The sequence below is a fragment of the Mirounga angustirostris genome, unplaced genomic scaffold (genome assembly GCF_029215605.1).
Source record: "Mirounga angustirostris isolate CCGP_5_RB_7025 unplaced genomic scaffold, mMirAng1.0.hap1 SCAF_5, whole genome shotgun sequence".
In the NCBI taxonomy this organism is placed as follows: domain Eukaryota; kingdom Metazoa; phylum Chordata; class Mammalia; order Carnivora; family Phocidae; genus Mirounga; species Mirounga angustirostris.
The window spans coordinates 158,196,694-158,223,775 of record NW_026991713.1 but is presented as its reverse complement, the minus strand read 5'-3'; the positions used below and the strand labels follow the sequence as shown (position 1 = coordinate 158,223,775).

The 27,082-nt window shown below is 49.7% G+C and overlaps 2 protein-coding genes across 4 annotated transcripts in view; both read left to right on the top strand.

Annotated features, from left to right (window-relative positions):
* EARS2 (glutamyl-tRNA synthetase 2, mitochondrial) overlaps positions 1-22,297 on the top strand; it is a 29,561-nt gene extending 7,264 nt beyond the window's left edge. Inside the window, exons 4-9 of one of the 3 annotated variants that reach the window (XM_064592808.1) lie at positions 2,741-3,213; positions 4,802-4,910; positions 7,853-8,006; positions 8,119-8,249; positions 12,589-12,724; positions 19,778-22,297. In XM_064592808.1, coding sequence (XP_064448878.1) covers positions 2,741-3,213; positions 4,802-4,910; positions 7,853-8,006; positions 8,119-8,249; positions 12,589-12,724; positions 19,778-19,861 — 1,087 coding nt within the window. In that variant the 3' untranslated portion in view covers positions 19,862-22,297. Of the gene's footprint in view, positions 1-2,740; positions 3,214-4,801; positions 4,911-7,852; positions 8,007-8,118; positions 8,250-12,588; positions 12,725-13,163 lie in introns of all 3 variants that reach the window. The other 2 variants (XM_045875153.3, XM_045875155.3) reach the window with 2 other exon arrangements.
* Positions 22,298-22,786: 489 nt separating this feature from the next.
* The window catches only part of GGA2 (golgi associated, gamma adaptin ear containing, ARF binding protein 2), a 35,371-nt gene continuing 31,075 nt past the window's right edge, over positions 22,787-27,082 (top strand). Inside the window, exon 1 of the mRNA XM_045875152.3 lies at positions 22,787-22,973. Coding sequence (XP_045731108.1) covers positions 22,877-22,973 — 97 coding nt within the window. The 5' untranslated portion in view covers positions 22,787-22,876. The remainder of the gene's footprint in view (positions 22,974-27,082) is intronic.

Genomic DNA, 27,082 nt, shown 5'->3' with positions numbered 1-27,082 from the left:
CAGCCCATGCTCCAGGGAGGGGATGCCATGGGGGCAGAAACCCCGGAGGCGGGGATCACTGGGGCCATGTCAGAGCTGCCTGCCACATTGGCTCTCGGGCAGCCCTAACGTGTCATTTCAGTTATTGGTTGTTCTGAGGAAGTAAAATGTTTTCAGGTCCAGAGAGCTATATGTGCAAAGATCTTTCCTAACCCTGACTCTGGCCGCTCCGTTTCCCTCGCCATAGACAAATGCCGTTAGAGTCTTCTTAGGTCTCCTCCAGAGACACTGGGTGCAGACCCCGAGAAATGCGTATTGTTTCTCTTCTCCCCGATTTCAGTGGCAGCACACAATATGCGGACTGTGCAACTTAACTGTTCCCACTTACCATCTTGAGGAGACCCAGTCTGTACTGGCCCGTAGATTTTTGTTTGGCTTGTGCAGTATTCTGCCGTACAGGTGTACCAGCCCTTAACCAGTTTCTTACTATTGAAGCTTTCTGCCATTTCTAATCTGTAGTTAAAACAGAAGAGCTGGGGTGGATCGTGGTGGCATACATCATACCTGTCGGAGTTTACTAATTGTACACATGTGCAGGGCATTTGTTGGAGACCCTCTAGATGTGGGGATCCAGGGCCAGTTTGGAGCTTTGATAGACACTGCCCTGTGGCCCTTGACCACCTTACTTCCCATCAGCAGTGGCATCGGGACATCTGAGTTCCAGTTGTTTATTTATTTTTAAAGAATTTTATTTTTTTGTTATTTTTTTTTGAGAGAAGGCGCATGTGTGTGAACACGGGGGGGCTGGGTGGAGGGGCAAAGGGAGAGAGAGAATCTCAAACAGGCTCCACACTGTGCACGGAGCCCAATGTGGGGCTCAATTTCATGACCCTGAGGTCACAACCTGAGCCGAAATCCAGAGACACTTAACCAACTGATTCGCACAGGAGCCCCTATTTTTAAAGAATTTTAAAAACTTTTTTTAAGTTTATTTAAATAATCTGTACACCCAATGTGGGGCTTGAACTCACAACCTTGAGATCAAGAGTCAGATGGTCTTCTGCCTGAGCCAGCCAGGCGCCACCCCCCCTTCCTTTTTCTTTTTTTAAGGTAGGCTCCACACCGAATGTGGGGCTTGAACTCACAACCCTGAGATCAAGAGTCGCAAGGTCTACCGACTGAGCCAGCCAAGTGCCGCTCGGAGTTCCACTTTAAATGAACTGTTTGGGCAAGGGCTGGATGTTTCTATGAGGTCATGACATTCATTGCAGCATTGCTCTTTTATTATAAACAGTCCACTTGTCCGTTGGCAGAAGGTTCTTTTTTTAAAATTATGGTCAAGTTCTCTTGTGGAATCCACACAGCTGTTTACTTATTGAACACTTAACTCTGTGTTAAGGAGTATGTTTTCTTTTTTTTTTATTTTTTTTAAAGATTTTATTTATTTATTTGAGAGAGAATGAGAGAGAGCACATGAGAGGGGGGAGGGTCAGAGGGAGAAGCAGACTCCCTGCCGAGCAGGGAGCCTGATGCGGGACTCGATCCAGGGACTCCAGGATCATGACCTGAGCCGAAGGCAGTCGCTTAACCAACTGAGCCACCCAGGCGCCCAAGGAGTATGTTTTCAAGTCTTACATTTGTGTATCAGGATGCTTTGGGGAGCAAATAATGGAATGCCCTGTGGAAAAGGGACAAACCAGGGGACCAGGCTGGCTTAGTCAATGGAGCACGCGACTCTTGATCTCAGGGTCATGAGTTTAAGCCCCATGTTGGGGGTAGAGTTTACTAAAAGAAATAAAGAATTAAAAAAAAAAAAAAGGGACAAGCCAAAGCTTCTCGTACTTTCATGTGCAGATGGCTCACCTGGGGATCTAGTTAACACCAGATTCAGATCCACCAGGTCTGGGGTGCGGCCCGAGATGCCACATTTCGGACCGGCTCCCAGGTGGGGCTGCTGCTGGGGGTCCACAGAACATACCTGGGAGTAGCCAGGGCATAACCCACACAGACATTTACCACTTACTCTGCAGACGTCTGGAGGTGAGGCAGCAGCTCTTTCTGCCCATGGGTCCCGTCCCCATGCTTTAGTAAAACCACCTTTTTGCACCAAAAAAAAAAAAAAGTCTGGAGGTGAGAGACTCAAGGATAAAACCAGCAGCTTCAAGACATCAGGGCTCTGTTTTGGCTCCTCCCTGCCTCCCCTGCCCCACCCCCATCCGTTGCGAATGGCCTCAGTGGCTGAAATGGCTCCAAGCGTCCTGACCTCACAGGACAGCAGCTGGAAAGCGCAGAAGGAGAAGGCAGGGAGTAAAAAAGGGGCTTTTCCTCTTGTGGCTCTTTCACTCTCGACTGGAGAGAAAATCTTTCCCAGGACCCTAACCCTGCCCTGCCTGCCCCCAAGCAGACTTTTCTTTGAGTCTCAGTGAGTAGAGTGGTCCCACCTGGACCAGTCGCTGGCATAGGGGAAAGAGATTGCATGATCGGCTACACCAGCCGTGATTCAACACCGGGGACTCGGCATTTTGCCATTTCCTCGCTAACGAAGAAGAAGAGGGACGGGCTGACAGGTAGGCGTGTCTGTCATGCTGTTATCTCACTTGGTTTTCCAATATATCCCTCTTCTTCTTGTCCCTGTTGGAGACTGGAAAAAGAGCTAGAAAAGTACATGACTTACCTAGGTCATCCAACTATCAGAGACGAAGATAGAACTCACGTCTGTTTTTGGTGCCCCTAGCTACCATGCTGCTCTGTTCTCCGACAGGTATGACAATCGGTGCCGGAACCTGAGCCAGGGGCAGGTGGCCCAGAAGCTAGCCCAAGGCCCCAAACCTGCGATCCGCTTCCGCCTGGAGGGGGAAGCGCCAGCCTTCCAGGACCTGGTGTACGGCTGGAATCGGCATGAGGTGGCGCACGTGGAGGGGGATCCGGTCATCCTGAAGAGCGATGGCTTCCCCACATACCACCTGGCCTGCGTGGTGGACGACCACCACATGGGCATCAGCCACGTGCTGCGTGGCTCCGAGTGGCTGGTCTCCACCTCCAAGCATCTGCTCCTCTACCAGGCTCTGGGCTGGCAGCCACCTCGCTTTGCCCACCTGCCCCTGCTCCTCAACAGGGATGGCAGCAAGTTGTCCAAGAGGCAAGGGGACATTTTCGTGGAGCATTTTGTGGCTGCTGACTTCCTGCCGGATGCCTTGCTTGATATCATCACCAACTGTGGCTCAGGGTTTGCAGGTACCCACCCACCTGGGAGGTCCCCATGGGACCATAGCAGTGAGGAGCTGGGGCTTTGGTTCAGGCCCACCTGGTCTTCAGCCCCGGCTATGCCACCTGCAGTCTTGCCAAAGTTTATTCTTGTGTTTCTTGAGCCAGAAATGGTGTTAAGTGCTGGGGCTACAACAGTGAACGAGATAGATGTAACCCCTGCCCTTAAGGACCTTATGGTCTTTGAGCCTCACCTGCCTCATCTATAAAATGGGGATAAGCATCTTCCTCATAGGGTTACGATGCACTGAGCTCATGAGTATGAGGCATCCAGGAAAGTATCCGCCATGTAGAAAGCACGGAAATTACAGATCTTTTTTTTAAAGATTTTATTTATTTATTTGAGAGAGAGAGAGAGAGCACGAGCAGGGAGAAGGGGTATAGGGAGAGGGAGAAGCAGACTCCCCACTGAGCAGGGAGCCCCATGCAGGACTCGATCCCAGGACCCTGAGATCATGACATGAGCCAAAGGCAGCTGCTCAACTGACTGAGCCACCCAGGAGCCCCGAAAATTACAGATCCTAGGATTATGACCATTATATTACTATCTCTGTGGCAAGTATGGGTTTCAGCAGTGTTACTAAGATTACTATGACCCTAGTTTATTTCAGTTGAGCCTTTACCCTTGGCCCAAGACTTAGAGCCCAAAGGTTAAAGAAGCACCAAATTAGGATGACCTCTTTGTGGAGGGGATTTCTGAAAATGTGGCAGTGATAGTCTGCTTACTGTTTATTCTGCTCTTATCTGGCTTACTCCTTGAAATATCCTTGAGAGAGAGATATTTATTATCCCTGCTGTTTTTTTTTTTTTTTGAAGGTTTTATTTATTTATTTTGACAGAGAGACAGCAAGAGAGGGAACACAAGTGGCGGGGGGGGGGGTTGGGGGTGGGAAAGGGAGAAGCAGGCTTCCCACAGAGCAGGGAGCCTGATGTGGGGCTTGATCCCAGGACCCTGGGATCATGACCTAAGCCAAAGGCAGACGCTTAACGACTGAGCCACCCAGGTGCCCCATCCCTGTTGTTTCTAAGAGGATTGAGAGGCTCGGAGAGGTTTGAGTGACTTACCAAAGTCACACAGCCTGTAAGGGACATGGCAGAGACTCCCTTGAGGCCCAGGCCTGACTATGATGCCCACTGATTGTATGGGGCGGAGCTGCTGCTCAGGAGGAGGGACTCCTAACATGGCGATTCTCAACGCTGCCTGCACTTGGGAATCACCCGGGAGGCTTGTAAAACATACTGATGCTCAGATCGCATCCCAACCCAGTGGAATCAGAATCTCTGGGTACAGCCAGGCCATGAGCATGCTGTTCCTGCAGCTCGCATCTTTGGGGGGGCAGTGAGGGTCGTTTAGCCTGATTGTTTTCAAACTTGCTTTTTCTGAGGGACAGAATCCTTTCTGTACATGAAAGCTCATTCAGATCCTTGATCTATAAAAGAGCTAGAAGTTGAATCCCTTTGGTCGGAATGCAATGGGGAACCCAGAACATGCTCACCCAGCCTCCCTTGTGATTGAAAGGAGAGGCAGGGGGCTGAGGCTGGGCGTGCCTACTTACAGAGAACCAGATGGGCAGGACCTTGCCAGAATTGGTAACACAGTTTGACCTGACCCGGATCACCTGCCACTCAGCCCTGTTGGACCTGGAGAAGCTCCCAGAATTCAACAGGTGAGTGGGGAACCTTGGCCGGGGGGGGGGGGGAACTCTGGTAGAAAAGGACTTTCTTGCTAATGATGGGTCTCCAGGGCAGAGGGTATAGTGGGCTTTGGAGTCACATGGACCTGATTTTGATTGTGGGCTCAGGTGTCTACCATTCTGTGACCTGACACAGAGCATGTAAGTCACCTAATCTCTTGGATCCTCTGTTTCCTCTTCTCGAACATGGGACTGATAACAGTACCCACCTTGTGCAGTTGTCGTAAGAGTTCAGTTAAACGTTGCGTCAAAGTACTTTGCACAGCCCCTGGCACATAGAAAGTGTTCAGTAAATAGTAGGTGCTGTTTTTGTCATTACTATTGTCCCGGCCATCCCTGGCATGGATTCTGTTAACCACGGCCTGGAGAAGGGGCATCTTCATCTCAGAATCACCCCCCAGCTCCCGCAGCCAGCAGTGAATGAGCGCTGTCTCATGGCACCTGTTGTACATTTCACGTAGTTCTTCACTCACACCTCTAAATCCAGTTACGGTTCAGGTCACTGTTGACATATCCATCTAAGGGTCTCAGTGGTAAAGCCAGTGGACAGATGTGTACTTAAGGGACAAGGGACTCATTGATGCCATGTCCTGAGCACCGGTTTGGGGACAGGCTCTCCTTAGTGCTTTACTTGCATGAGCCCAGAGAGTTCACATTGACTGCAGGTGTTTTAAGGATGTTACTTCATTTATTTCTCCCATTAGACCTCTGAGGTCAGTTGCCTGACTCTGCTCTATTTTGCATACGCAGAAACCGAGACCTAGGGCAGTTCCATAACTAGCCCAAGTTCACACAGTAAATAGCAGGCATCTCTCGAATGGGGCATTCAAGAGCGAATGCAACTTGTACCCTACTTTACTGATTGTAGGGAAAGCAGCATCTCAGGGAAATGGGGACAGAATGGGGGAGATACCTGGTGACCCATTCTAGTCCCCCCGAAGCGTGAGGGCAGCCAGAGATGGGCTTTGCTCAGCGTGAATCAGGGAGGAGGTGCAGTGTTGGAACTGACGCTCATGAAGTTAATGCAGCCAAAGCTGTCACGTTTAGATGTTTCTGGCATCAAGCCACTGCTGTGATTATTTCCGTGCTGGTAGTAAAGGTAGTAATAGTAGTTGTCAGAGCAGTACTAGGGGTATGGTGGGAGTAGTAACAGTAATGACCGTCTGTCTAGCACTTACCGCCTCCCAGGCCCTGGCCCTGATGCGTGTTATCTCAAGCTTGGCCACTAGGGTCTCTTGATTGCTTTCTTTCTACTGTCTCATCTCGCTGCTGAGGCGGTCTTAGGAACAGTTTCAGCATGTGGTATTAATTCCTTTTTAAGAAAATCATTATGGGGGCGCCTGGGTGGCTCGGTCGTTAAGCGTTTGCCTTTGGCTCATCATCGGGCTCCCGGCTCTGCGGGAAGCCTGCTTCTCCCTCTCCTACCCCCCCCTGCTTGTGTTCCCTCTCTCGCTGTATCTCTTTCTGTCAAATAAAATCTTAAAAAAAAAAAAACCTATTAAAAAAAAATCATTATGTTTTTTAGATAGTTGTGCGCTCTCTAGATAGCTTCCCAGAGGGTCTCCTCCTTCCACCGCTGATGTGCGGGAGCCTCTGTTCTGACTCCCTGCCCATCTCCAGCTCTGTGCTTTACAGATGGTCCCTCATTTAATCTGCACAGTGCCCTGTGACAGAGCCCTCCCTTCCCCCGTCATCCCCACATGATCGTGAGCATCCTGAGGCTTTAAATGTTCCTGTAACTTGCAGCAGACATCTCACAGGGCTGGTCTGATCCGCAGGCCTGTCCGGTTCCAGAGCCCAGGACATAACTCACCCACCACTGCTGCCTGCCTTCCATGTCAAGGACAAGGGCCAAGCTCCTGCAGATTGGTCCTCAGCCCTGTACCTCTCCTTCTCGGGTCCCTCCGACATTGCTGGGGACACGATGAGGGCAGCCTAGGGAGGGGACTGAGGACTGACAGGGCCTGCTTAGAGGCTTTGCTGCTTCCAAAGAGAGGGAACAAGGCAGTTAGAAGAATTCTGGAAAAGAGAACATTCGAACTGACAAGAAAACCTGAACTTTTTAACTGTGAGCCCTGGATTGAAGGAACTCTGTCCTCTGAACTGTCTCCTGGCTTCGAATCCTAGAAATCTGTATTCTTTTTATTTATTTATTTATTTATTTATTTATTTATTTATTTGACAGAGAGACACAGCGAGAGAGGGAACACAAGCAGGGGGAGTGGGAGAGGGAGAAGCAGGCTCCCCGCAGAGCAGGGAGCCCGATGTGGGACTCGATCCCAGGACCCTGGGATCATGACCTGAGCTGAAGGCAGTCGCTTAACCAACTGAGCCACCCAGGCGCCCTAGAAATCTGTATTCTTGACCTCTGCCTCTTTGTGCCAGAGCCCCATGCTTTAAGACACTTGCAGAGTCTGCCTTGTAAACTCGGGTGCCTATAGAGACCAGGCCGGTGGCACAGGGGCGGGTGGCCGGCCGGGAGAGGCACTGGGGAGCAGAGGGCCTGGCAAACTGGAGCATGCTGTGCCTGTGAGCCAGGCAGCCTCCACTCTGCACTAGCCACTGAAGCTTGGGAAATTCGGGCCCTTTGCAGCCAGATCTTTGGATTTCCTGAGAGAGATGACAGAAATCTCTATTTTTATGTGATCTCTTCCTAGTTTAAAATGTTAGCTCCTATTTTAGAAACACTGAAAACAGGATATCCTTCTGGGTTGCTTGGGGCTCTCAGGCTGCTGCGGACCTTGGCCAGATCCCTTTCCTGTATATATTCAGTTTCTAGGCTGTGGGAGGGGCAGCTCACATCATGTGTCATTCTTCCAACCCGCCCCCCCCCCCAGCCCTGCTCCCCTGGGGAGAGAGGGTTTGGGCGGGCTGGCGATGCCAGTGTCAGGACGGTCCCTCGGCTTCTCTTATAGGCTGCACCTCTGTCGGCTGGTGAGCAACGAGACCCAGAGGTGCCAGCTGGTGGGGAAGCTGCAAGCCCTGGTGGAGGAGACGTTCGGGAGCCAGCTGCAAGACAGGGAGGTCCTGGACCCGGCCTACGTGGAGAGGATCATCCTGCTGAGACAGGTGTGGTGTCGGGGAGCTCCGGGAGACTGAAGGAGTGGGTGGCACCCCCACTGTGTCCGAGTGTGTCCGAGCCCTGTCCACAGCACATCCAACGACTGCCTCTTCCCCCTAGGGTCACATTTGCCGTCTGCAGGATCTGGTCTCCCCGGCACACTCCTACCTGTGGACTCGGCCTGCTGTGGGCCTAGTGCAACTGGGCACCATTTCGGAGAAAGTGGACGTGATTGCCAAACGCGTGCTGGGGTGAGTTCCTACAGGCCAAGCTCAAGGCTCCGCACCTGACTTCCCTTTCCCGGGGCCCCCTTCCTCAGGGCTGGCTGTGGGGCCCCCATACCACCCCATGGCTGGCAAGAGGGTTTGGACAAGATGATCGCTGACTGGCTCTGTTTGGCAGGGGGGCTTCCCCAGAAGAACCCAGACCCTCCCCGGAAGGGGCGGCGTGTTTGGGCTTTGGGGTTGGGTCTCCCTGTGTTCCCTCCCAGTACCGCCACTTACCCGGTTATTCTCCTGCCCACACGGCATCACTGTGGCCAACTTACTGCACCTCTTTAAGCTCCCATTTCCTCGTCTCCAAGGTAGAGATGACACCATAGTTCTTACCTGTGAACAGGAACAGAAATACAACCAAAGCTGGCTTAAGCCCAGTCTCATGCAGGGGCCAAAAATATGTCACCAAGACCTACTTTTTCTCTCTGTCCCTTTGGTTTTCTGCTCTGTACTTCTTCGTACTGGCTCCTTTTTCTGCAAGGACTCTGCTTTGGGTGGGTGAAGGGTAGGACTTTCTACCAGACAACAGAAACGATAGTGCTTACCCCATATGGAAGTGGCCATCCAGGGCTGAAGAGCTTTTCCCAGGTCTCCAGGGTCCTGCTGTCCCTAGATTTTGCTCTTGTCCATGTGGTGCATGGTGGCTCACAGATCATTCACAGTTCAGCCAGAAGAGGAAGGAGGAAAAAGGGAAGGACAGGACGCTCCTTCCCCTTACGGACCTGACTTAAGAGTTACACATTCATTTCCACTCGTATCCTGCTGGCTAGAACGCCTGTCTTGGTGGCCACACCAAGCCACACACATGGAAAATATAGATTTTTTAACTCGGCAGCCATGAGGCTGGCTAAAAATTTTATCACTGCATACGAAAGGGAGAAAGGATAGAAGGGACCACTGGCAGCCTCTCTCCTATCTGCACTCTGGCTGTAAGACCGCACCAACACTGCAAAGCCTCAGCTGTGTCTTGAGATGGACGCTGACAAGAGTCCGGGTAGCCTCGTTTTCCTGTCCCCGAGCCAGTCATCAAAGCCTGGAGAGTGTGACGTGCCAATCAGCGTAGGTTAGCTCATCATCTCCTGGGCTCTAAATGGACCCCCAGTCAGGGCACATGGGCTGAGAATGGGAGCCAGGTGATTCCCCAAGGAGATTTGGGGTATCAGGAGAAAGGCAGATGGATGCTGGGCAGCAAAACCCACAGTGTCCTTTTTATTTACCTTCTCTCACCTTTATTGTGAAGGTTAAAGTAGGTAATAAGTGTTTGCTTATGTACATGCCTGTAGCAGGCTATTATATATATTCTATACATTAGGTACGTATACATATGTATATGTGAGGGGTGTGTGTGTGTGTGTGTGTGTACTTCACAGCAACTAATGAAGTCTCAGGTTAAAACGTTATCTCCATTTTATAGATGAGAAAATTGAAACACAGAGAGGCTAAGTAACTTGTCTAAAATAATAATAAGTTGAAGGAGCAGGGATTCAAACCCAGGCAGGCTGGGACTACAAGGCCATATGTTTCTCTGTGCAAAGTACTTGGACAGTGCCTGATACCTGGAAACCTCAATATATTTTAATACATATTTGGAAGTGATAAGAAAACAAGCACATGGCAAAAAATACAGTAATGTACAAATGGTACAAGAAGGTCTATAGCAAAAAGTGTGTTTTCCGTCCTACTCCAGCTCCCAACAGAAATGCACCACGCTTAGCAGTTTCCTTTGCATAATGTGAGAGTATTCAACAGTATGTTTATATAACTCCGTTCTTAGAAGTTCTTAAATTTTAAATTTAGTATTTTGATCATGAACACGTTCAAATCTCTCAAACCTGGTTTTAAAGCCTAGAAAGTATAAGAAAGGTAGATAATTGGGAAACCCATTTCTATCCTTGTCCCCCATCCACCCAGTTTCCAAACCCTCTGTACATTACTACTATTCCTAATTATATCTAAATGATCCTTCTTTTTCACACAAAAATACGGTAACACTGTTCTGTTCTGTCTTTGGTTTGTTTCACTTAAGATACTGTGGATCTGCCCAGTGCTTAGAGAGCATTCTCATTCTTTTCTACAGCTACACCTATCCCATTATGAAACCACTTTACCATAATTTATTTAACTCATTTCCTATTGATAGACATTTGGACTGCTTCCAGATTTTACTGTTACAAACAATGCTGCAATGAATAGCTGTGTATAGACATCATTAAGCAGGTTTGCAAGTATATCTCCAGGATAAATTCCCAAGAGCCATTATTATTAATACTCCCTTAATTTATGGCATTCTACCATAGGGGCCCTTAGTTCTGATTCACCAGGACCATTGCCTTAACTCCCATCCCTGCCATGGGGTTAGATTTCAGAGACAGTCTGGTGCTCCCACTCAAGGCAGGAAAACCAATACTCAAGCATTCCAGAGCTGCCAGATTTCTCGAAGTCCCTTCTGTGCCCACGCCAAGCTCTGGGCCAGCTCTGACGTTTCCTGAGCTGCCATTGTTGGCCACCTGGGGCCTGTCACTCTTTCACCAGCTCCTTGGCAGCCTGCTTCCCCACAGTGACATGGAGGAGAGTACCTATTTTTTCCCACGTTACATTTTATATCTTCCGGATTTTGTCTCCTGGAGTTTGGAAATAACAGTCATCATGTGGCCCAGTTAACGATGTAGTAAGAATGATTACTTTTGCCTCCCACTGAAACTCAGTTGCTCAAATGCGGAGTTAAGGAGGGAATCTGTCAGTGCGAAGCGGCAGTCTCTTCGCGTTACTTCTGAACGTGGTTCCCCGGGGCCAGTAGCCCCCGCACAAAGCCCAGCCTTGGAAGGGGGCTCTCTCGACCCCAATGTGCACAGGCGGTATCACAGGCATCATGGATCGTCCGCACCAGCAAAGCTCTCCAGCTCCAGCTCCTGGGCAGCATTTCCAGTTGGAGTCTCCATAGTAGCTGAAGGGAACTGGCAAGGTGCCATCAAATAGACCCACCCCACCCTGCGTCTGTCTTATGCTCCAACTCAGAGTTGTTGTTGTTATTCTTTTTTGGCAAATCCAGCTCTAAGTGATTGGGGAGTCTCTTGAAACTCAAGCGCACTTGTGAGAGAGGATCCCAGCTGGCCTGCCAGGAGAGCAGAGAGCAGTGACTGGCCTATTGGATTTTAGGTCTTGAGTACTTCAACTTGTAGGCAAAGGATGGTTGTAGCAAGAAGGGGGCGCCAGGCCGGCTCATGCAGAGACCTGTGCTCTGGTGGCCCCGGGCAGCGGGCACTGTGACCCTCTTCCACTTTGGGAACTGCTTCACCCTGGCCTACTTCCCCTACTTCATCACGTCCAGGTGCAGCAGTCTGCCGAGTACAAGGCCTTCTGGAAATGCATGCAGGCTGGGGTCACCTCCCTCTCCATGCCACTGTGCAAGATGCTGTTCCTGGCCGCTGGGAAGGCGGCATCTGTGACTTCACTGGGCAGTTCATAAAGGCCAGCATGGATGTGCAGACCTGATAGGCCCGGGATCTCATTGTGTCCCAGAGTGGAGGCAAGGGAGAGTGCAAGAGCATGGTTGCTGCCCTAAAAATTAAAAAAAAAAGAAAGGATGTTTGTAGCAAGTTGGTGGCAGTGATGTTACAGGAGCTGGGGTCTCCTGAAATCTTTCTTCCTGCCCTTGTGTGCTATACACTCCCCCAGAGCCTTCCCTCCACTGCATTTCAGGTAATTTCCCAGAGGGCTTCCTGTGAGGTACAGACACTCTTACTATCCCCACTTTACAGATGAGAAAACTGAGGCATAGAGATCACATAATACTGAGGTAGAAATTAGTAAAACCTCTTATTATGGAGTTTTCCTATATTGTGCTTGGATTATCTGTGTATATGGTCTCTTGGTGATTTTTCTTCCTCAACTTGGATGGGGGTGGGGGTAATAGATCTTCCTTCCCTCCCTTCTCCCCCAAGCAGGCTTGAAGAGTCACAGCTAACTGTTCATCTTCTGAAATTCTCCCTTTCACCTGCTTGCCACTGGCCCCCATAGATTGGCTCTTTCCTAGGCTTTTGTTCAGTTTTTTTTAAGTTTATTTATTTATTTAATTGTTACTATTATTAAGTAGGCTCCATGCCCAGTGTAGAGCCCAGTGCGGGGCTTGAACTTACGATCTCAAATCAAGACCTGAGCTGACAAGAGTCAGATGTTTAACCGACTGAGCACCAAGTTGCCCCTGTTTATTTTTTTTAGTAATCTCTGCACACAACGTGCGGCTCGAACTCACAACCCTGAGATCGAGAGTCGCATGCTGTTCCAACTGAGCCAGCCAGGCATTCCTCTTTTCTAGGCTTTTGGAAGGACCCGGTACGAGCTTAACTCAGGACATGCTGAATAGCGAACTGAGGAAGGTATCCGAAGGCCTGGAAGGGACCAAACACAGTACTGTGATGCAGCTCCTCCGAGTGGCCCTCAGCGGACAGCTGGTAGGTGGGCAGATGGGCGGGACGGTTCCCTGGAGCCCCTCATTCATCCATTCAGCTGGCATTCACTGGCCGGCACTAAACTCTGGCTCAGGGATACAAAGACAAATGAAGCGGGATCGTTCCCTTCAGTCACTTAGCAGATAGTATTTATGGAGTACCTACTATGTGCAAGCACCGTGCTGGGTGCAATGGGTACAGCAGTTAATGAAACACACCTACTCCCTACCTGTATGGAGCTGGTGGTTGAACGGGGGCAGTAAACATACCAGCACAGGAATACAGGCTCCTGGGAGCCAGCCTCAGCCGCAGAAAGTAAAGACAATAGAAGGCTAACTGCCCCTTGAGGGGCGGGCTGCCGTACTGGGGTTGGCCTGGGGCAGAGCGCCTGCAGACCAAGACTGGGCGTTTGCTCTTTCAGCAGCTTAAGGCAATGAGGCAGTGTTTTCTTTTTTCGTTCTTAGCAAGGGCCCCCTGTAGCCGAGATGATGGTGTCCTTGGGAGCGAAGGAAGTGCGGGAACGAATACAGAAGGTGCTTTCCAGCTAGAGAGCAGATGTGCAGGACAGTGAAGGTGGCCCTAGGAACCTGGATGGGCCTGGAAACCACCTTCAGAGGGAAGCGGAGGGGCCTGGAGCCCATCAGGAAGCTCGTGGAAGGAACCCCGAGAGGAAACAGTCTGCGGGTGCACACCAAGGGAAGCGGAGGGGCCTGGAGCCCAACGGGAAGCTCGTGGAAGGAACCCCGAGAGGAAACAGTCTGCGGGTGCTCACAGTGCATTTATGGATTCTTCTCACCTCGTGTCTGGTTCGGACAGCTTGTTATACGGCACAGGTTAGGGGCTGGTTCACATTCAGCTTAGGCTGCCAGACAGGTGGCTGGAGCAACAGAAAATTATTTTCTCACAGTTCTGGAGTCTGGGAGTCCAAGCTCAAGGTGTCAGCAGTTGCGCCTTCCCAGAGGCCTCTCTCCTTGGCTTGCCCATGGCCACCTTCTCTCTGTGTCCTCACGTGGTCTTTCTTCAGGGCATGTCTTGGCATCTCTCCGGGTGTTCACATCTCTTCTTAGAAGGACATGGGTCAGGTTGGAGTAAGGCCCACCCTAATGGCCCAATTATAACTTAATCACCCCTTTAGGGATCCTGTCTCCACATCCAGTCACGTTGAGGTCCTGGGGGTTAGGGCTTCAGCATGAGTGTTGAGGGGATGCAGGTTAGCCCCTGACAGCGCGGCAGCTGCCTGGACACATGGGTCTCGGTTCTCGGGCCCCGTTGGGATGTGGAGCAGGGAAGGATGGCTGGTACATGCAGGGCTGAACTGGACGGCAGACCCTCTGGGGCTTGTAAAAGGAGAAGTGACCGTCTGCCAAGGGTGAGCACTGCGTTTTATACTGCTCTTGGTCCTTGCCCTTGGGGCATCCTGTGTCTCCTTCTCTAAAGGTCATCTCTTTCTCTTTTCCAGTTCTCCAGGCCTGGTCCTTGGACTGGACCTTCGCCCTGCCTGTTTTACACCTTTTTCTTCATATCCACCTCTTCCTTCTGCCCATTTTTGTAAGTCATTGTCTACAGGTTTCTGAAATAAGATGTTCTTTTTATTTATTATTTTTTTATTTAAGTAATTTCTGTGCCCAAAATGGGGCTCAAATTCACAACTCCAAGATCAAGTCTCATGCTCTTCCAACTGAGCCAGCGAGGTGCTCCTGAAATAGATGTTCTTACTGGGGTAAATAGGAATGGCTAAAGTGGAAGGAAGATGATGACTGTCTATAAAGACCGTACTGGAAAAAGAATAAATAAAATAAAAATTTGGGGGGGAGGCACCTGGGTGGCTCAGTCATTAAGCATCTATCTGCCTTCAGCTTAGGTCATGATCCCAGAGTCCTGGGATTGAGTCCCGCATCAGGCTCCCTCCTCAGTGGGAAGCCTGCTTCTCCGCTTGTGTTCCCTCTCTCCCTGCCTCTCTGTCAAATAAATAAATAAAATCTTTAAAAAAATAAAATAAAAATTTTTTTTGAAAGATCCTGCTGGGGCTTCTAGACTTTCCCCACGTGGCAGCCAGCCTCCAAATGAGAAACACTGTAGCCCATCGCCATTCAGTTTCCACAACCCCATGAGAGAGGTATTCTTATTTGTGTTATAAGTGGGGAAACTGAGGCTCAGAAGAGTTCATGAACTGTCCCAAGGTTACAGTATGAGGCAAAGCAAGGATTTAAACTCAGGCTTATGACAACCCACAGTCCAAGCTCAAGTCTTAGCTACGGAGTGACATCGGGGCCTCTGCTTCTACGGCACAAGCATGGTTATGAGAAACCGGCTCATGAATTGATAAGCTGATGCCGCTTTCTCAGTTGGAGGGAGCTGTCTAAAAAGCGGCATGTGTCTTCACACTGGGGTTTTGCTCAGTACCGTGGGTGTGGGTGAAGGGACTCCACACATTGGAAATAACCTCAAGTCCATTCCCCCAGGCTTCTGAGAGCATGGTGAAGTGGTAAAGGCCATGGAGGCCAACTACTAGACTCAAAAGCCAGTTCTACCATCTACTCACCATGTGACTTCTGGACCTCAGTTTCCTCGTCTATAAAATGGGGCTGGCAAGTGTTCCTGTCTCAAAGAGTCGTAAGGATTAAAATAGATGTTATATGGAAAGTTCTTAAAACAGTGATTGGCACTTAACCGGTGTTATCTATTACCATCATCATCACCACCGGTATTTCCATTCTTAGAAAGGGTGATCTTGATTGTAAAGCATAGAAACATTCAGACTAACTTTAAAAAAAAAAAAAGATTATTTATTTGACAGAGAAGGAGCAGGGGGAGGGGCAGTGGGAGAGGGAGAAGCAGACACCCCGCTGAGCGGGAAGCCCAACACGGCTCAATCCCAGGACCCAGAGATCATGACCTGAGCCTAAGGCAGACCCTTAACTGACCAAGCCACCCAGGCCACGCCCCACCCCCCACTCAGACTAACTTGAACTGCAAAAGGAATTTATCAGAGAGGTAGGACTCTCACAGATCAAACAGGAGGACTTCCAGCTGGACCTTTCGAGAGCCTGGAATCTGTACCTGCCAACCCACTGGGACTCAAGAACCTCACTTTTGTCCCTCTGAGACTACAGTCTCTAACATTCAGCTGGGTCTGCTCCCCTCGTCTTCCTTCTGCAGGCCAGCTTTTTCTTTCTCTCTGTACTTGGCCAATAACTGCCCCAGCCCTACAGCAGAATCCTCTCTCTTATCTAGTATTCCATGTCCAGATTCCCAGGAGGAATCTGATGGCCTCACTTGGGTCAGCTGTCTACTCATGGTCCAGTCAACTGTGGCCAGTGGGACAGAGTCACACAATAGGACCGTGGCTGCAGGGGGGCCCACTGTACTGAGTAGGGAGAGTGGTTCCTTCCCCTCAGCACATTCTCTGTCAGTGTCCCTCAGAGAGGATCTTTTCTAGAAAATTATTGTTCTGTAACCACATTTGGAATTTCATTTCCATTGCCTTTATCCTACTTTGTTTCTGCGTAATACTTATTACTATATGAAAGTATATAGCATACTTGTACGTGTTTACTGCCTCCCTTACTCTAAAGAATGTAAGATTAAGAAAGGCAGGCAGTTTGTCTCATTCTTGGTTATAACCATGGTGCCTGGCCTATTGCCTGACACATAGTAGGGAATCAAGTGAGGATCTTATGGAAGAAATAAGGGCCCCATCAGTCAGACCAGTGTGTTTAGAAGTGGCAGTCTTCAGCTGGTCTAACTGCCAAATTTAATAGTTTCCCAGCATCGCTTTGCAAGATTTGCAATTGTGGTTAGCAGGCTGGTCTGTGGCCTGTGATTTGCTTTTTGAATCCAACTATCTATGAGACATAGCATATTTTTTTTTTAAGATTTTATTTCTAAGTAATCTCTACACCCTATGTAGGGCCTGAACCCACAACCCCAAGATTAAGAGTCACATGCTCTACTGACTGAGCCAGCCAGGCGTCCCTCTATGAGACAGACTTTGGACAAAGACTCTGAAGTGAAGGGTGGGGACAAATGGAAGTCATCTATTCATCAGTTAATATATTTGTCATATGACAAAATTCCTACCTTCCCAGGGACCAAGAGTGATGAATACTTAGAAAGTGAGGACCCTCTGGGTAATAGGAGGGTCCAGAGAGGGCGGCTTTTAATCTGTTCAGGGGTACTAGAAGGCTTTACAGATGAAGTGACCTTTGAACAGTGTTCTAAAGGATGAGTAGGAGTTTCCCAGGTCTGTGGGGGTTGGAAGGGTATTCCAAGTAGAAGGAGGAGAGGAGAACTTCACAAAGGTGAGCATGTAAGAGTAGGAGTTGAGGAGGTGTAGAAGTGGCTGAGAAACCAAGCAGAGGGAAATTCCAAATGGCCCTTTTTTTTTTTTTAAGATTTTTTTTAAATTTATCTGACAGAGAAAGAGCATGAGCAGGGGGAGGGCAGAGGGAGAAGCAGGCTCCCCGCTGAGCAGGGACCACCCCCCACCAAAGTGGGGCTCAATCCCAGGCCCTTGGGATCATGACCTGAGCCGAAGGCAGACACTTAACCGACTAAGCCACCCAGGTGCCCCCCCAAATGGCCCTTCTTTGCCAGGTTAAGGGTATCAGGGTGCCATCTGATGCAAATAACAACAACAAAAAAAACCCCAGATTCAAACCAGCTTAAAATAAGATTTAGTATTTCATGTAACAGGAAGTTCAGGGGGTAAGGCAGGCTCTAGGGTTGGTTAATTAAACGTCCAGTGACATCAGTAAGGACCCCGGGTCTTTCCATTTCCATCTCTGCTGTATTGGCCCCAGCCAATAGCCTTGGGTTGGTTTCCTGTGCTGACAGTTGGCTTGCCTAAAATGGTTGGGCCTCTCTGCACTTCCTCCTTCATGTGCTGTCAGAGGTAGTGGCTTTCTGCCGCTCTCCCCCAAATGCAAAGAAACTTTTCTCCAAGCACCCTTCCCTGCTTTACTTCCCCATTCTTGAACTTCTGGGAAAGTGGGGGAGGCATCCTCATAGGTCAGTCAGACCCAGAGTGGGGGCAGGGCCCACTCTTCCTTGAGGTCCACGGCTGGGTTGGGGAACCCTGGGCACTTGAACAAATTGTGGGTTCCGTTAGTGAAGAGATGGGTTAAGTCGTCAGGAGGTGGAAGGTGAGGAGCCATTGAAAGGTTTTGGGAAGCGACAGGATCGGATTTGTGGATTATTTGAAAGCTCCTCCTGGCAGCTTTGCTGCAGAGAGATTGGAGCAGAACCAGACCAGAAGCAGGGAGCCCTGATAGGAGAGGATTGGAAAATGAGGCAAGGAGGAGGACTGTTGTCCGGATGAAGCCGCGCTTCCTCATCACAGCCTGACCCTGGTCTGTCTCCCCAGCTGCACTTCACCCTTTACGGCCCCTCACGTGCCCTCTTGTCTGGCCTCCAACCACATATGCCTTCCCGAGGTCCCCAGGCACATCTCCTTCCTGCCTTCATACTACTGTTCTCCCCACTCTTCTCTGGTTTTGCCTGGTTGCCTCCTTCCTAGCCTCCAGATCTCAGCTCCGCTATCACATCAGGGAAGCCTCTGACTTCTTCCTGGGAGGTCTTCCTGTTGTCTTTCATCATCAGCACCCTCTTTTCCAAAGCACACAATTGGAATTGATTGCATAACTAATTGTGTATGTAAGGAGTTCTGCGGTTATTTGCTGGTGTCAGATAGTAAAGTCCAGGAGAACGGGGGCGTCCTGTCTTCACCATTGTACCCCTGGTGCTGAGAACAGCTGTGCTTCACGCAGTGGCTGCTCAGAGACACTGTGGAGTCAAAGCCCAGATCCACCTCTGATCGGATCAGATGGTCAGGGTGAGCAGTCAAGAGCACAGGGGCTGACTTTGCCGAAGTCGCTACGTTTAGTGAGAATGCTGCTATGCAGTGTTCCAGGAACTTCACATCACTGGTGGTAACTATTGTCATTAGTGAATCACCGGATATGAATGTGTTTTTTTAATTTGGAAGTCAGTACAAGTTTGTTTTGGCACTCATGCTCATTATCACGGCCTGGGGGATCTTCAACTTATCCGTCATAGCCCTGCCAAATGTTAGGGTCACGGCCTTTCCCTCTAGGCCAGAGCCCCCCTCAGCTCCACCCCCACCCACCACTCTCCCGATCCTGATGGCAGTAGGACAGCCCAGCCAAGGAGGGGAAGCTGTCATCACCTGGAGAACCCCTCTAAACCGAGTCCATTCAATCCTGTCTGTATTCATTCATTTGACAAATACCTCTTGTGCCAGGCCCTCTGAGGCCTGGGGATGTGGAGAGGAATAATAAAGCCTCATTAATTACAGACATTCAGGGGCGCCTGGGTGGCTCAGTCAGTTAAGCGTCTGCCTTCGGTTCGCGTCATGATCCCAGAGTCCTGAGATCGAGCCTCCACATTGGGCTCCCTGCTCAGCAGGAGTCTGCTTCTCCCTCTCCCCCTCCCACCTTCTCAAAAGAGAAGGTCCCCCACCTCAAAGAGATGAGAGTCTCACATGAGACTAACAATTGCCGTAATACAGGTGTGGAGCTGATGGTGGAGAGGCAATGGAATTGCTACAGGGATATGGAATCCTTGGGTGGGGGTGGGGGGGGAAAGCCAGTCGGGGAACACTTCCTTTAGAAGGAGTTGGGTTTTGCCTTTTGATTTCAATTTCAGATAAATAGTAATTGTCTTAGTATAAGTATGTCCCAGGCAATATTTGGAACATACTTGTGCTAAAAAATTGTGTGTCTGAAATTCAGATTTAACTGGGCTTCCTCTATTTTTATTGGCTAACTCTGGCAGCTCCACGCTGACAGTTTGACAGCAGAGGGAGGTCTTTCCAGGCTGAAGGAACAGGACATACAAAAGAAAGGACTTCAGGTACAATTAGTTAACATCTGGTGCTTAGAGCTAGATAGGGAGAGCCAGAGGATTCCAGTTCCACCAATAATTATTTTGCATCTATAAAGTGCCAGAAGTTCGATGGTATGTAAACCCAACCACTGCCCTGAACTCCCAATCCACTTCCCTATTGCCCACTTACCTTTTATCTTTCTGTTGCAGTCCCTAGGCCAGCGGCATCAGCATCGCCTGGAGACTAATGAGAAAGACAGATTCTTGGGCTTCGTCCCAGACCTACTGAATTAGAAACTGTGTGGGTTGGGCCCTGCATGATGTGTTTTAACAAGCCCTCCAGGTTATTCTAACAAAGGCCAGTTGGAAAACTGATCCACTAGTCAAAATGTTGAATGAGTGTGGTTGCCTAAAATCACGTAAGTAACGTAAGCCAGGTGTAAGATATATCTAAGAAGTGATGAATGGTCCTTGGCCAGTGGAGAGTTCCTGCCCCTCTATGGGGCGCAGTCTCCAGTCATCTCCAGACATTTGTTGCAGTGAGGAAACCCAGCTCTAGCGTCGCCAGGTGTTTAGAATTTTCAAGAGATGAACATGTGTTAAAGATTTTATTTGACTCATTAGTGAAGACGCTGAGGAGATGTTACAACCAGTTCAAAGGAGAATCCACAGGACAAATTTATAGATCAGGAATATTGAAATGAATGTGCAGGTGGAGACAAACTGGTTTTTCCACGTAGAGCAGGTTGTATTTTCCCAGGACAATTCATTTGCAAGCCTATAGACAAGAATAATTTTTAATTGCTTTCAGTTATCTACAGTTTACAGAGATGTAACATAATTCCCAAAGAACCAAAAAGAACACAGAAGGGTACGCTATAGACAATTCTTTGAAAAACAAAATTTCCGCTATATGAATAATGTTATAGGTGGAAGCTGTCCCCTGAAAATTCATATGCTGAAGCTCTAAGCCTCTATATGTGGTGGTATTTGGAGGTGGGACTTTAGGAGTTAATTAGGTTTAGATGTGGTCACAAAGGTGGAGCCCTCAGGAAGAGATTAGTATCTTTATAAGAGGAAGAGACCACAATGCATACTCTCTCTCTCACCCTGTCCCTCCACCTTGGAAGCACACAGCAAAATGGCAGCCCTCTGCAAACCAGGAAGTGGGGTCTTACCAGGGACCCAATCTGCGGCACCTTATCTTGGACTTTCCAGCCTCCAGACCTGTGAGAAAACGTCTTGTTTAGGCCGCCGAGTCTGGGGTATTCTGTTACAGCAGCGCGAGTTTATCAAGACCGGTAACAACTGTAAAAGGTTTAGCATAGAAGCTGGCAAACAGCACTTCCGTCTCTTGTTCAGAGCTTTCATGACAGTTTCCATGTGGAAGGGTGCTATGGGCAGCAATCTGTCAGAGATGTGTGTGGCTAGACTTATTTTGAAACTGAGATAGCACAACGGTGGTTACCTCACTTAGATTGTGTATTTACTTGGGATAGGGATGTCCCTGGGCCGCAAGGCTGCAAGAGTCCCTGGCTCTGAGAGTCCCAAACAGATCAGGTTTGGTTCCTCACTACTGACAAAACCCAAAGGCAGAGAGACAGTGGTGGTGAAGCAAGAAAAGGATTTATTTCAATGAGGCCAGCGGGGAACAGAGCAGACTAACATCTCAAAGACGTCTCCAGAGTGCTGAAAATACTTGCAGGTTTATGTAAGGAACATGCGGGACAAAGGTGGGCAGTGAAGTCAGGTCATCAATGTCTTTGGGTCAATCACAGGGCGGGGTCTTGCTGGCTCAGGGCCGTCCTTACTGCTTGAGGGGGTAGTTTTGGTTCCCATCACAGGATACTTTTCCTGTGGGGCCTTTGCCACAGTTAAGAGATAAGTTGGAAAGAACTTAATCAATTAGAAAGTACAGACTGAGGTCAAGATGGAAGTGGTTGAAGTCCTCATTCAGAGACGGGACCTAAAGCCCTATAGCTACCTCTTACTGCTTCTAGGGTTCATTTGGCCATTCAACAAATATTTGGTGGCACTAGCATGCCAGGCACTATTCTAGGTACTGGGGATATAGAAGTGTGCAGAGCAAAGTTTTTGCTTTTATTAGTGGGGTGAAACAGGCAATGGAGTATAGACAGCGTGCTTCGAAGGAAAATTATGTGTCGTCTAGGTAGCATGGCTTTTCATTGTCTCTCGGACCTCTTACAAGTGGTTACTCCTAGATGACTGATAGAAATGCAAATTATTCTGCAGGTTGGGTGGACAGCCCTCACTGCTGATGGAAAAGCTAGTTTTGTGTCCATTTGTCCATGTGTTCCAACACTCCTTTACTCTGTATACATTTGCCTTTTTCTTTTTTTAAGATTTTAAATGATCTCTATACCCAATATGGGGCTTGAACTTCCAACACCAAGATCAAGAGTCTCCTGCTCTACTGACTGAGTCACCCAGGTGCCCCCAACCTTTTTTCTTTTTTTTTCCTAGAGATTTTATTTATTTGACAGAGACATAGCGAGAGAGGGAACACAAGCAGGGGAAGTGGGAGAGGGAGAAGCAGGCTTCCTTCCAGAGGAGGGAGCTTGATCCCAGAACCCTGGGATCATGACCTGAGCCGAAGGCAGAGGCTTAATGAATGAGCCACCCAGGCGCCCCCCTTTTTTTCTCTTTTGAATGAATTACAACACCACATCCGCTCAGTTCCCCTCATTTAATTAAAGTTAAAATATTTAACATGTATTTGTTTCAATATGTATGAGAATCATGACTTTTTTGGGGAAAAATTATCCTTTAACAAAATAGGCAGTATTTAGTAGATCGATGGTGTAATGTGTAAAGGAGAAAATAAGGCAGTATGATAGAAAGCCTGTGTGTCATTTCAGAGAAGGTGGTGTGGGGGAAGACCCTCCTGGATAAAAATACTCCCCCCCCCCCCAAAAAAAAACCCCTATTCCTAGTTTATCTGAAATTCAAATTTAACTGGGCATCCTGCATTTCATCCGACAAGCCTACTCCAGAAGGACAAGAGCACGCAGGCCTCGAGAAGTTGGCTTGATAGGCCTTGGCCCCGCCGTGGTCTAGAACCACACTGGGCAAACCCAGCCTCCGCGGAGGGGAGGCATCTCTGCGAGGCAGCGCCCCCGGCTCCGGGCTCGCCGGAGGCGGGGCTTGAGTGGTGGGCGGGGCCGCACCAGACCCCGCCCTGTCACGTGCCAACCCTCGCCTGCCGCGTCGGCAGCCCCGGAGCGCGCCGGACGGCGGCGGCGGCTAGAGGCCAGGGGCAGCCGCAACTTGAGCAGCGGGGTCCGGGCCATGGCGGCGGCGGCGACAGTGGCAGCAGGGGCCGCGGCGGGGGCCGAGACGGCCGGGGGGCCCCCGGGGCCGGCGGCGGCGCTGGAGCTGTGGCTCAGTGAGTAGCGGGGCCGCCCCTCGGCGGGGGCCCAGCAACACACGTGAGGCCTGGCTTCCCGCCTCCCCAGGCCTTTCTTCTGACGCGGCGGCGGCGGCGGGCAGGTGGCCGGGGGCTGGGCTGGGTTGGGCGGGGCGTGGGTGCGGGGATCGCCCCGGGTTCCCCCGAGGAGCCTCAGGAGTCGGCCGGGCGGTGGAACCCGAGTCTGGGTACTCTGCTCCCCGCCACTGCCCACCTCTGTCGTCGCAGCACGCAAACATGATTCACGTAATGGCTAGCGTGTGTGGAGCTTTTCTTTTGTGTCAAGCACTGTGCTAGAAGCATTTCAGCCATTGTTAATCCTCATTACGACCCCAAGAGGCAGCTTCTGTTATTAATCCCGTTTTGGAGAAGAGGACCTTCACACTGAAGGAGACTCGCGCAACGCAGGCAGCCTCTTGCGGTCTCTCTCGAGCTGGTACAGATCTCTATCAGGCTGCTGTTGTTAATGTCAAAACAAGCCCTTTATACCTTTTGTGTACGTTTACTCTGGCCGGACTCCCCCCTCACCGCAGTCCTGGCCGGTACAGGTAACCGATGAGGAATTGAAATTCAGGGAGGCTACAGACTATGCGTCTTGTATTGGGCTCTGCTAGGTGCTGGAAATCCTGAGGTGCGTAACACAGGGTCCTTGATTACAAAGACCTTGTTTAGTGGGTCCAAGTACACAGTCAGGGCACCTTGCTATAATTACGGCAAATTGGGGTGCGGGCCGCTTTTGCTTTAACATGTGATAAGGAGTTGATCGGTTTACCTGGGGATTGTCACAGCAGACATAGCATTTGAGTGGACAGTGGAGGTGACAACATCTCAGGCACTCCGGCACAGGAAACCATGTGCAAAAAACTGGGGACGGGAGGGTGTGGGGCGTTTTGGGAACCAGTAGTGGGTACTGCTGGAGTGGAAAGCCTAAAGAACAAAGAGCCTGGAAAAGAGGCTGGGGGGCTAATCAGGGCTTGGATGCTGCAGATCTTCGAGGGGTTTGGATGCTGCAGGAAGGAATTTATATTTTATCCTGTGGCGGGGTGGGGGTGGAGTTTTCAGTGGGAGCGTCTGATCAAGTACACCTATTAAAAGCCTCATCTGCAGCCATGTGGAGCCAAATTGGCTAGGGAGGCGAGGCCAGGCAGGGAGAGTAAATAAAAAGCTGTTTTGGTAGTGCTTAGGGGCTGACAGTAGAAATAATTAGCAGGCACAATCAGCGGCCTTGATGCATTCGAATGGAGACTAGGAGGAACTTAGGATGGATCCCGGATTTCGGGCTCTGGGAACTGGTTAGTTAGAAATGCCTCACCTGTGAGGAAGACTCAGTTTAAGAAGGAAAAGATGGTTCCGTTGTGGAGTTTGAGGTACAGGTGGCATAGCCAAAAAGAGACCCTGTCCAGGCAGGTGATCAGCTGCAGAAAGGGTGGGAGCTGGAGGTCAGTGTGGGAATCTTCAGTTCACTGGCAGAGAGCTTGTCCAGGCAGGCGGTGGATATTAAGAAGAGCAGAGGTTTGCAGATAGAGCATGGAGAACCTCAGCGTTTAGGAAGCAGGTGGGAAAAGCAGCCTGACAGGGAAGGTGGCGCTGACACGGGCAGGAGAAAGCTGGGGGGGTGGGGAGCCACCCATCTCAAAGGAGGGGCGTAGTTGGTGGGCAGAAAGATGGAGTAGGGTGAGGCAGGAGAAGGGGGAACTTTGAATTTGGCAACTAAAAGGTTGCTGATGAGGTATCTTTGAGTTAAGTGGTGGGGACTGAAGGCAGTTGATTAGGTAGTGGAGAATAGGCCTAGACTGGAGTTGCCAAAAAGAGTCAGGTGGACTGGGTGAGAGGACGCTGTCAGCTGACCCGGTGCAGGAGATAACAGGGAACCCGACTGCCCAAGGTGGGGGTTCTTCAGACCCTCTGTTTTAGGCAGATATGGTCCCAAAGGTGCTAGATCTTGCAGTTTTTCAGTTAGAGCTAGAACCTATATTTTATGTGAAATCTCTTGAGTTTTGAAGAGTTGGCAACAGCTATTCTGCAATATGAAGTTTATCTGGTGTAGGGAGCGTGTAGCCCCTGGTCACCAGCCCTTTTTTCTTTTTTTTTTAAATGGTATTTGTGAAAGGAAGGAGGGAGCGTAGCCAGAGGGAATTTAGGTGTAAAGAAGATCTCAAAAGGAGAGGGGCACCTGTAAGCCCCTCTTTATGCTACTGTTCCTTTGGGGAAATATCCTTAAATCCCAAGTCCAATGCTGGAGCCATGGGTGAGGGCCTTGAAGATGCTGAAGGAGGTCAGAGCCAGAGCAGAAAGGGGTGACTTGGCTTCACAGAGAGGAAGGGCACCTTTTGTTTTTCTGAATGTTTGGGGAAGGAGATAAAGATGATTGCACATGCAAATAAGGTCCCGTGTGACCACCACCATTCCCTGCTGAGTGTCAGGGGCAGAGATGGAACAGGGGCCTTCAGGGAGGAGGTGGGGAAGTTTGGAAACGGCTGGTAAGGGAAACAAAAGGGTGCCCACCTGGATGCTTGAGAACAGGGTCTCTCAACCTTGACACTGTTGACATTGGGTCTGATAATTCTGTGTTGTGGGGGTCTGTCCTGTGCATTATAGGATGTTTAGTAGAGTTCCTGGCCTCAACCCACTAGATGCCAATAGCACACACCAAAATGCCCACATAAAACCAAAAGCATCTCCAGATATTGCCAAATGTCCCCTCAGAGGAAAAGGGCAGGATCACCTTCCCACTTCATACTTGAGATCCTCTGAGTTTGGACTTCAGAGTGTTGATTGGACATCAGAAGTGTTTCTTGTAGTCTTCAGGGTTGTGTGATTCTCCACCCCTAGTAGGATCAGAGGAGGTGAGCTATGGTTTAAACTGGATTTGCTGGGATGTGGGGCACAGTGGAGTTGGTACAATGGAAGGCCAAGGAGGTAGAGGGGTTGATGGTGTGGCAAGGACAGGGGTGTAGCTGAAGAAATGCACTGAGTCTGGGCTGGATGGAGAAGGAAGTCCTTGTAGGTGGGGTCTGAGGACTGCCAGGCTCAGGTCACTAACAGACCTTGCGTCAGTCCAGCAGGGCAGCTGTGTCTTGAAGATAGAGATAGTAGATAGTAGTAATCTGACCTTAGAGTTGTTAATACATGTGTAGCACTTAGAACAGTGTCTGGCATGTAGTGTTAGATATTATCATTAGTGTTTTTAGTTGTGAGTGGCAAAAAACTCCTATTGGCTTAGCAGGAGAAAAAAAAAAGGAAAAACTTTGGAACTGGGGAGGAGTAGTTCCTCAAAGGAACATCAGGAAGCTGAAGTGATGAATCACTGAATTCTCCTGAAACCAATATTATGCTATATGTTAACTAACTAGAATTTAATGAAAATTAGGTGGGGGGGAGGAAGGTGTTACCAGAAATTCATGCTTTAAAAAATGCAAATAGCAGCTTCTGTGCATTCTGCAGCCCCTGACCCCCAAACTTAATTGATTTTGGTGGTGGTTCCCCAGGATTGCATAGAGAGCTGCCTCGTTCTTATTAGTGAGAACCTACATCCCAATAATTGATGTACCCAGTTCCCTGTTAGTGGACCTTTGAGGTTGTTGCCAGTCCTATGCTGTTAAAAGCTGTGCTGGGTCCCTTTGGTCTTTGGGACTGTAGCCATAGCGGTGCTGCCAGGGGCGCTGGGCCATCTTACATGCTTGTAGTGGGGTGCTCGGCAAAGCCGTGTTCCTTTCACCTGGACCTACTCCCAGGTGATATGTCCTGTCTTCCTTCCAGCCCCACTTTTGTGCCTCTCTTGGGGATCGGGGGTGGTCAAATTGCAATCTATTTATACTCTCCCAGCTTCTTGAGGGCTGAGCTCATTCTTTATCTTGGAGCCTAGCATAGGACATTCCCATGGTGGGTCTTGGGTTTCCGTCGTGGGCTTAACTGAAGGACTCCTGGACTGTAGACTTCCTGAAGGATTGAACTCTAAGTGTTCCTTGAGGTCACTGCTTCCCCAAAGCCTCAGGGTTCCCCTGACCAGCATAGGCTGCTCCTGGCGCCGGAGTCAGGACTCTCGTGGTTCATTGGCAGCTGTGTGAGATGATTTGGCTTCGGATTTA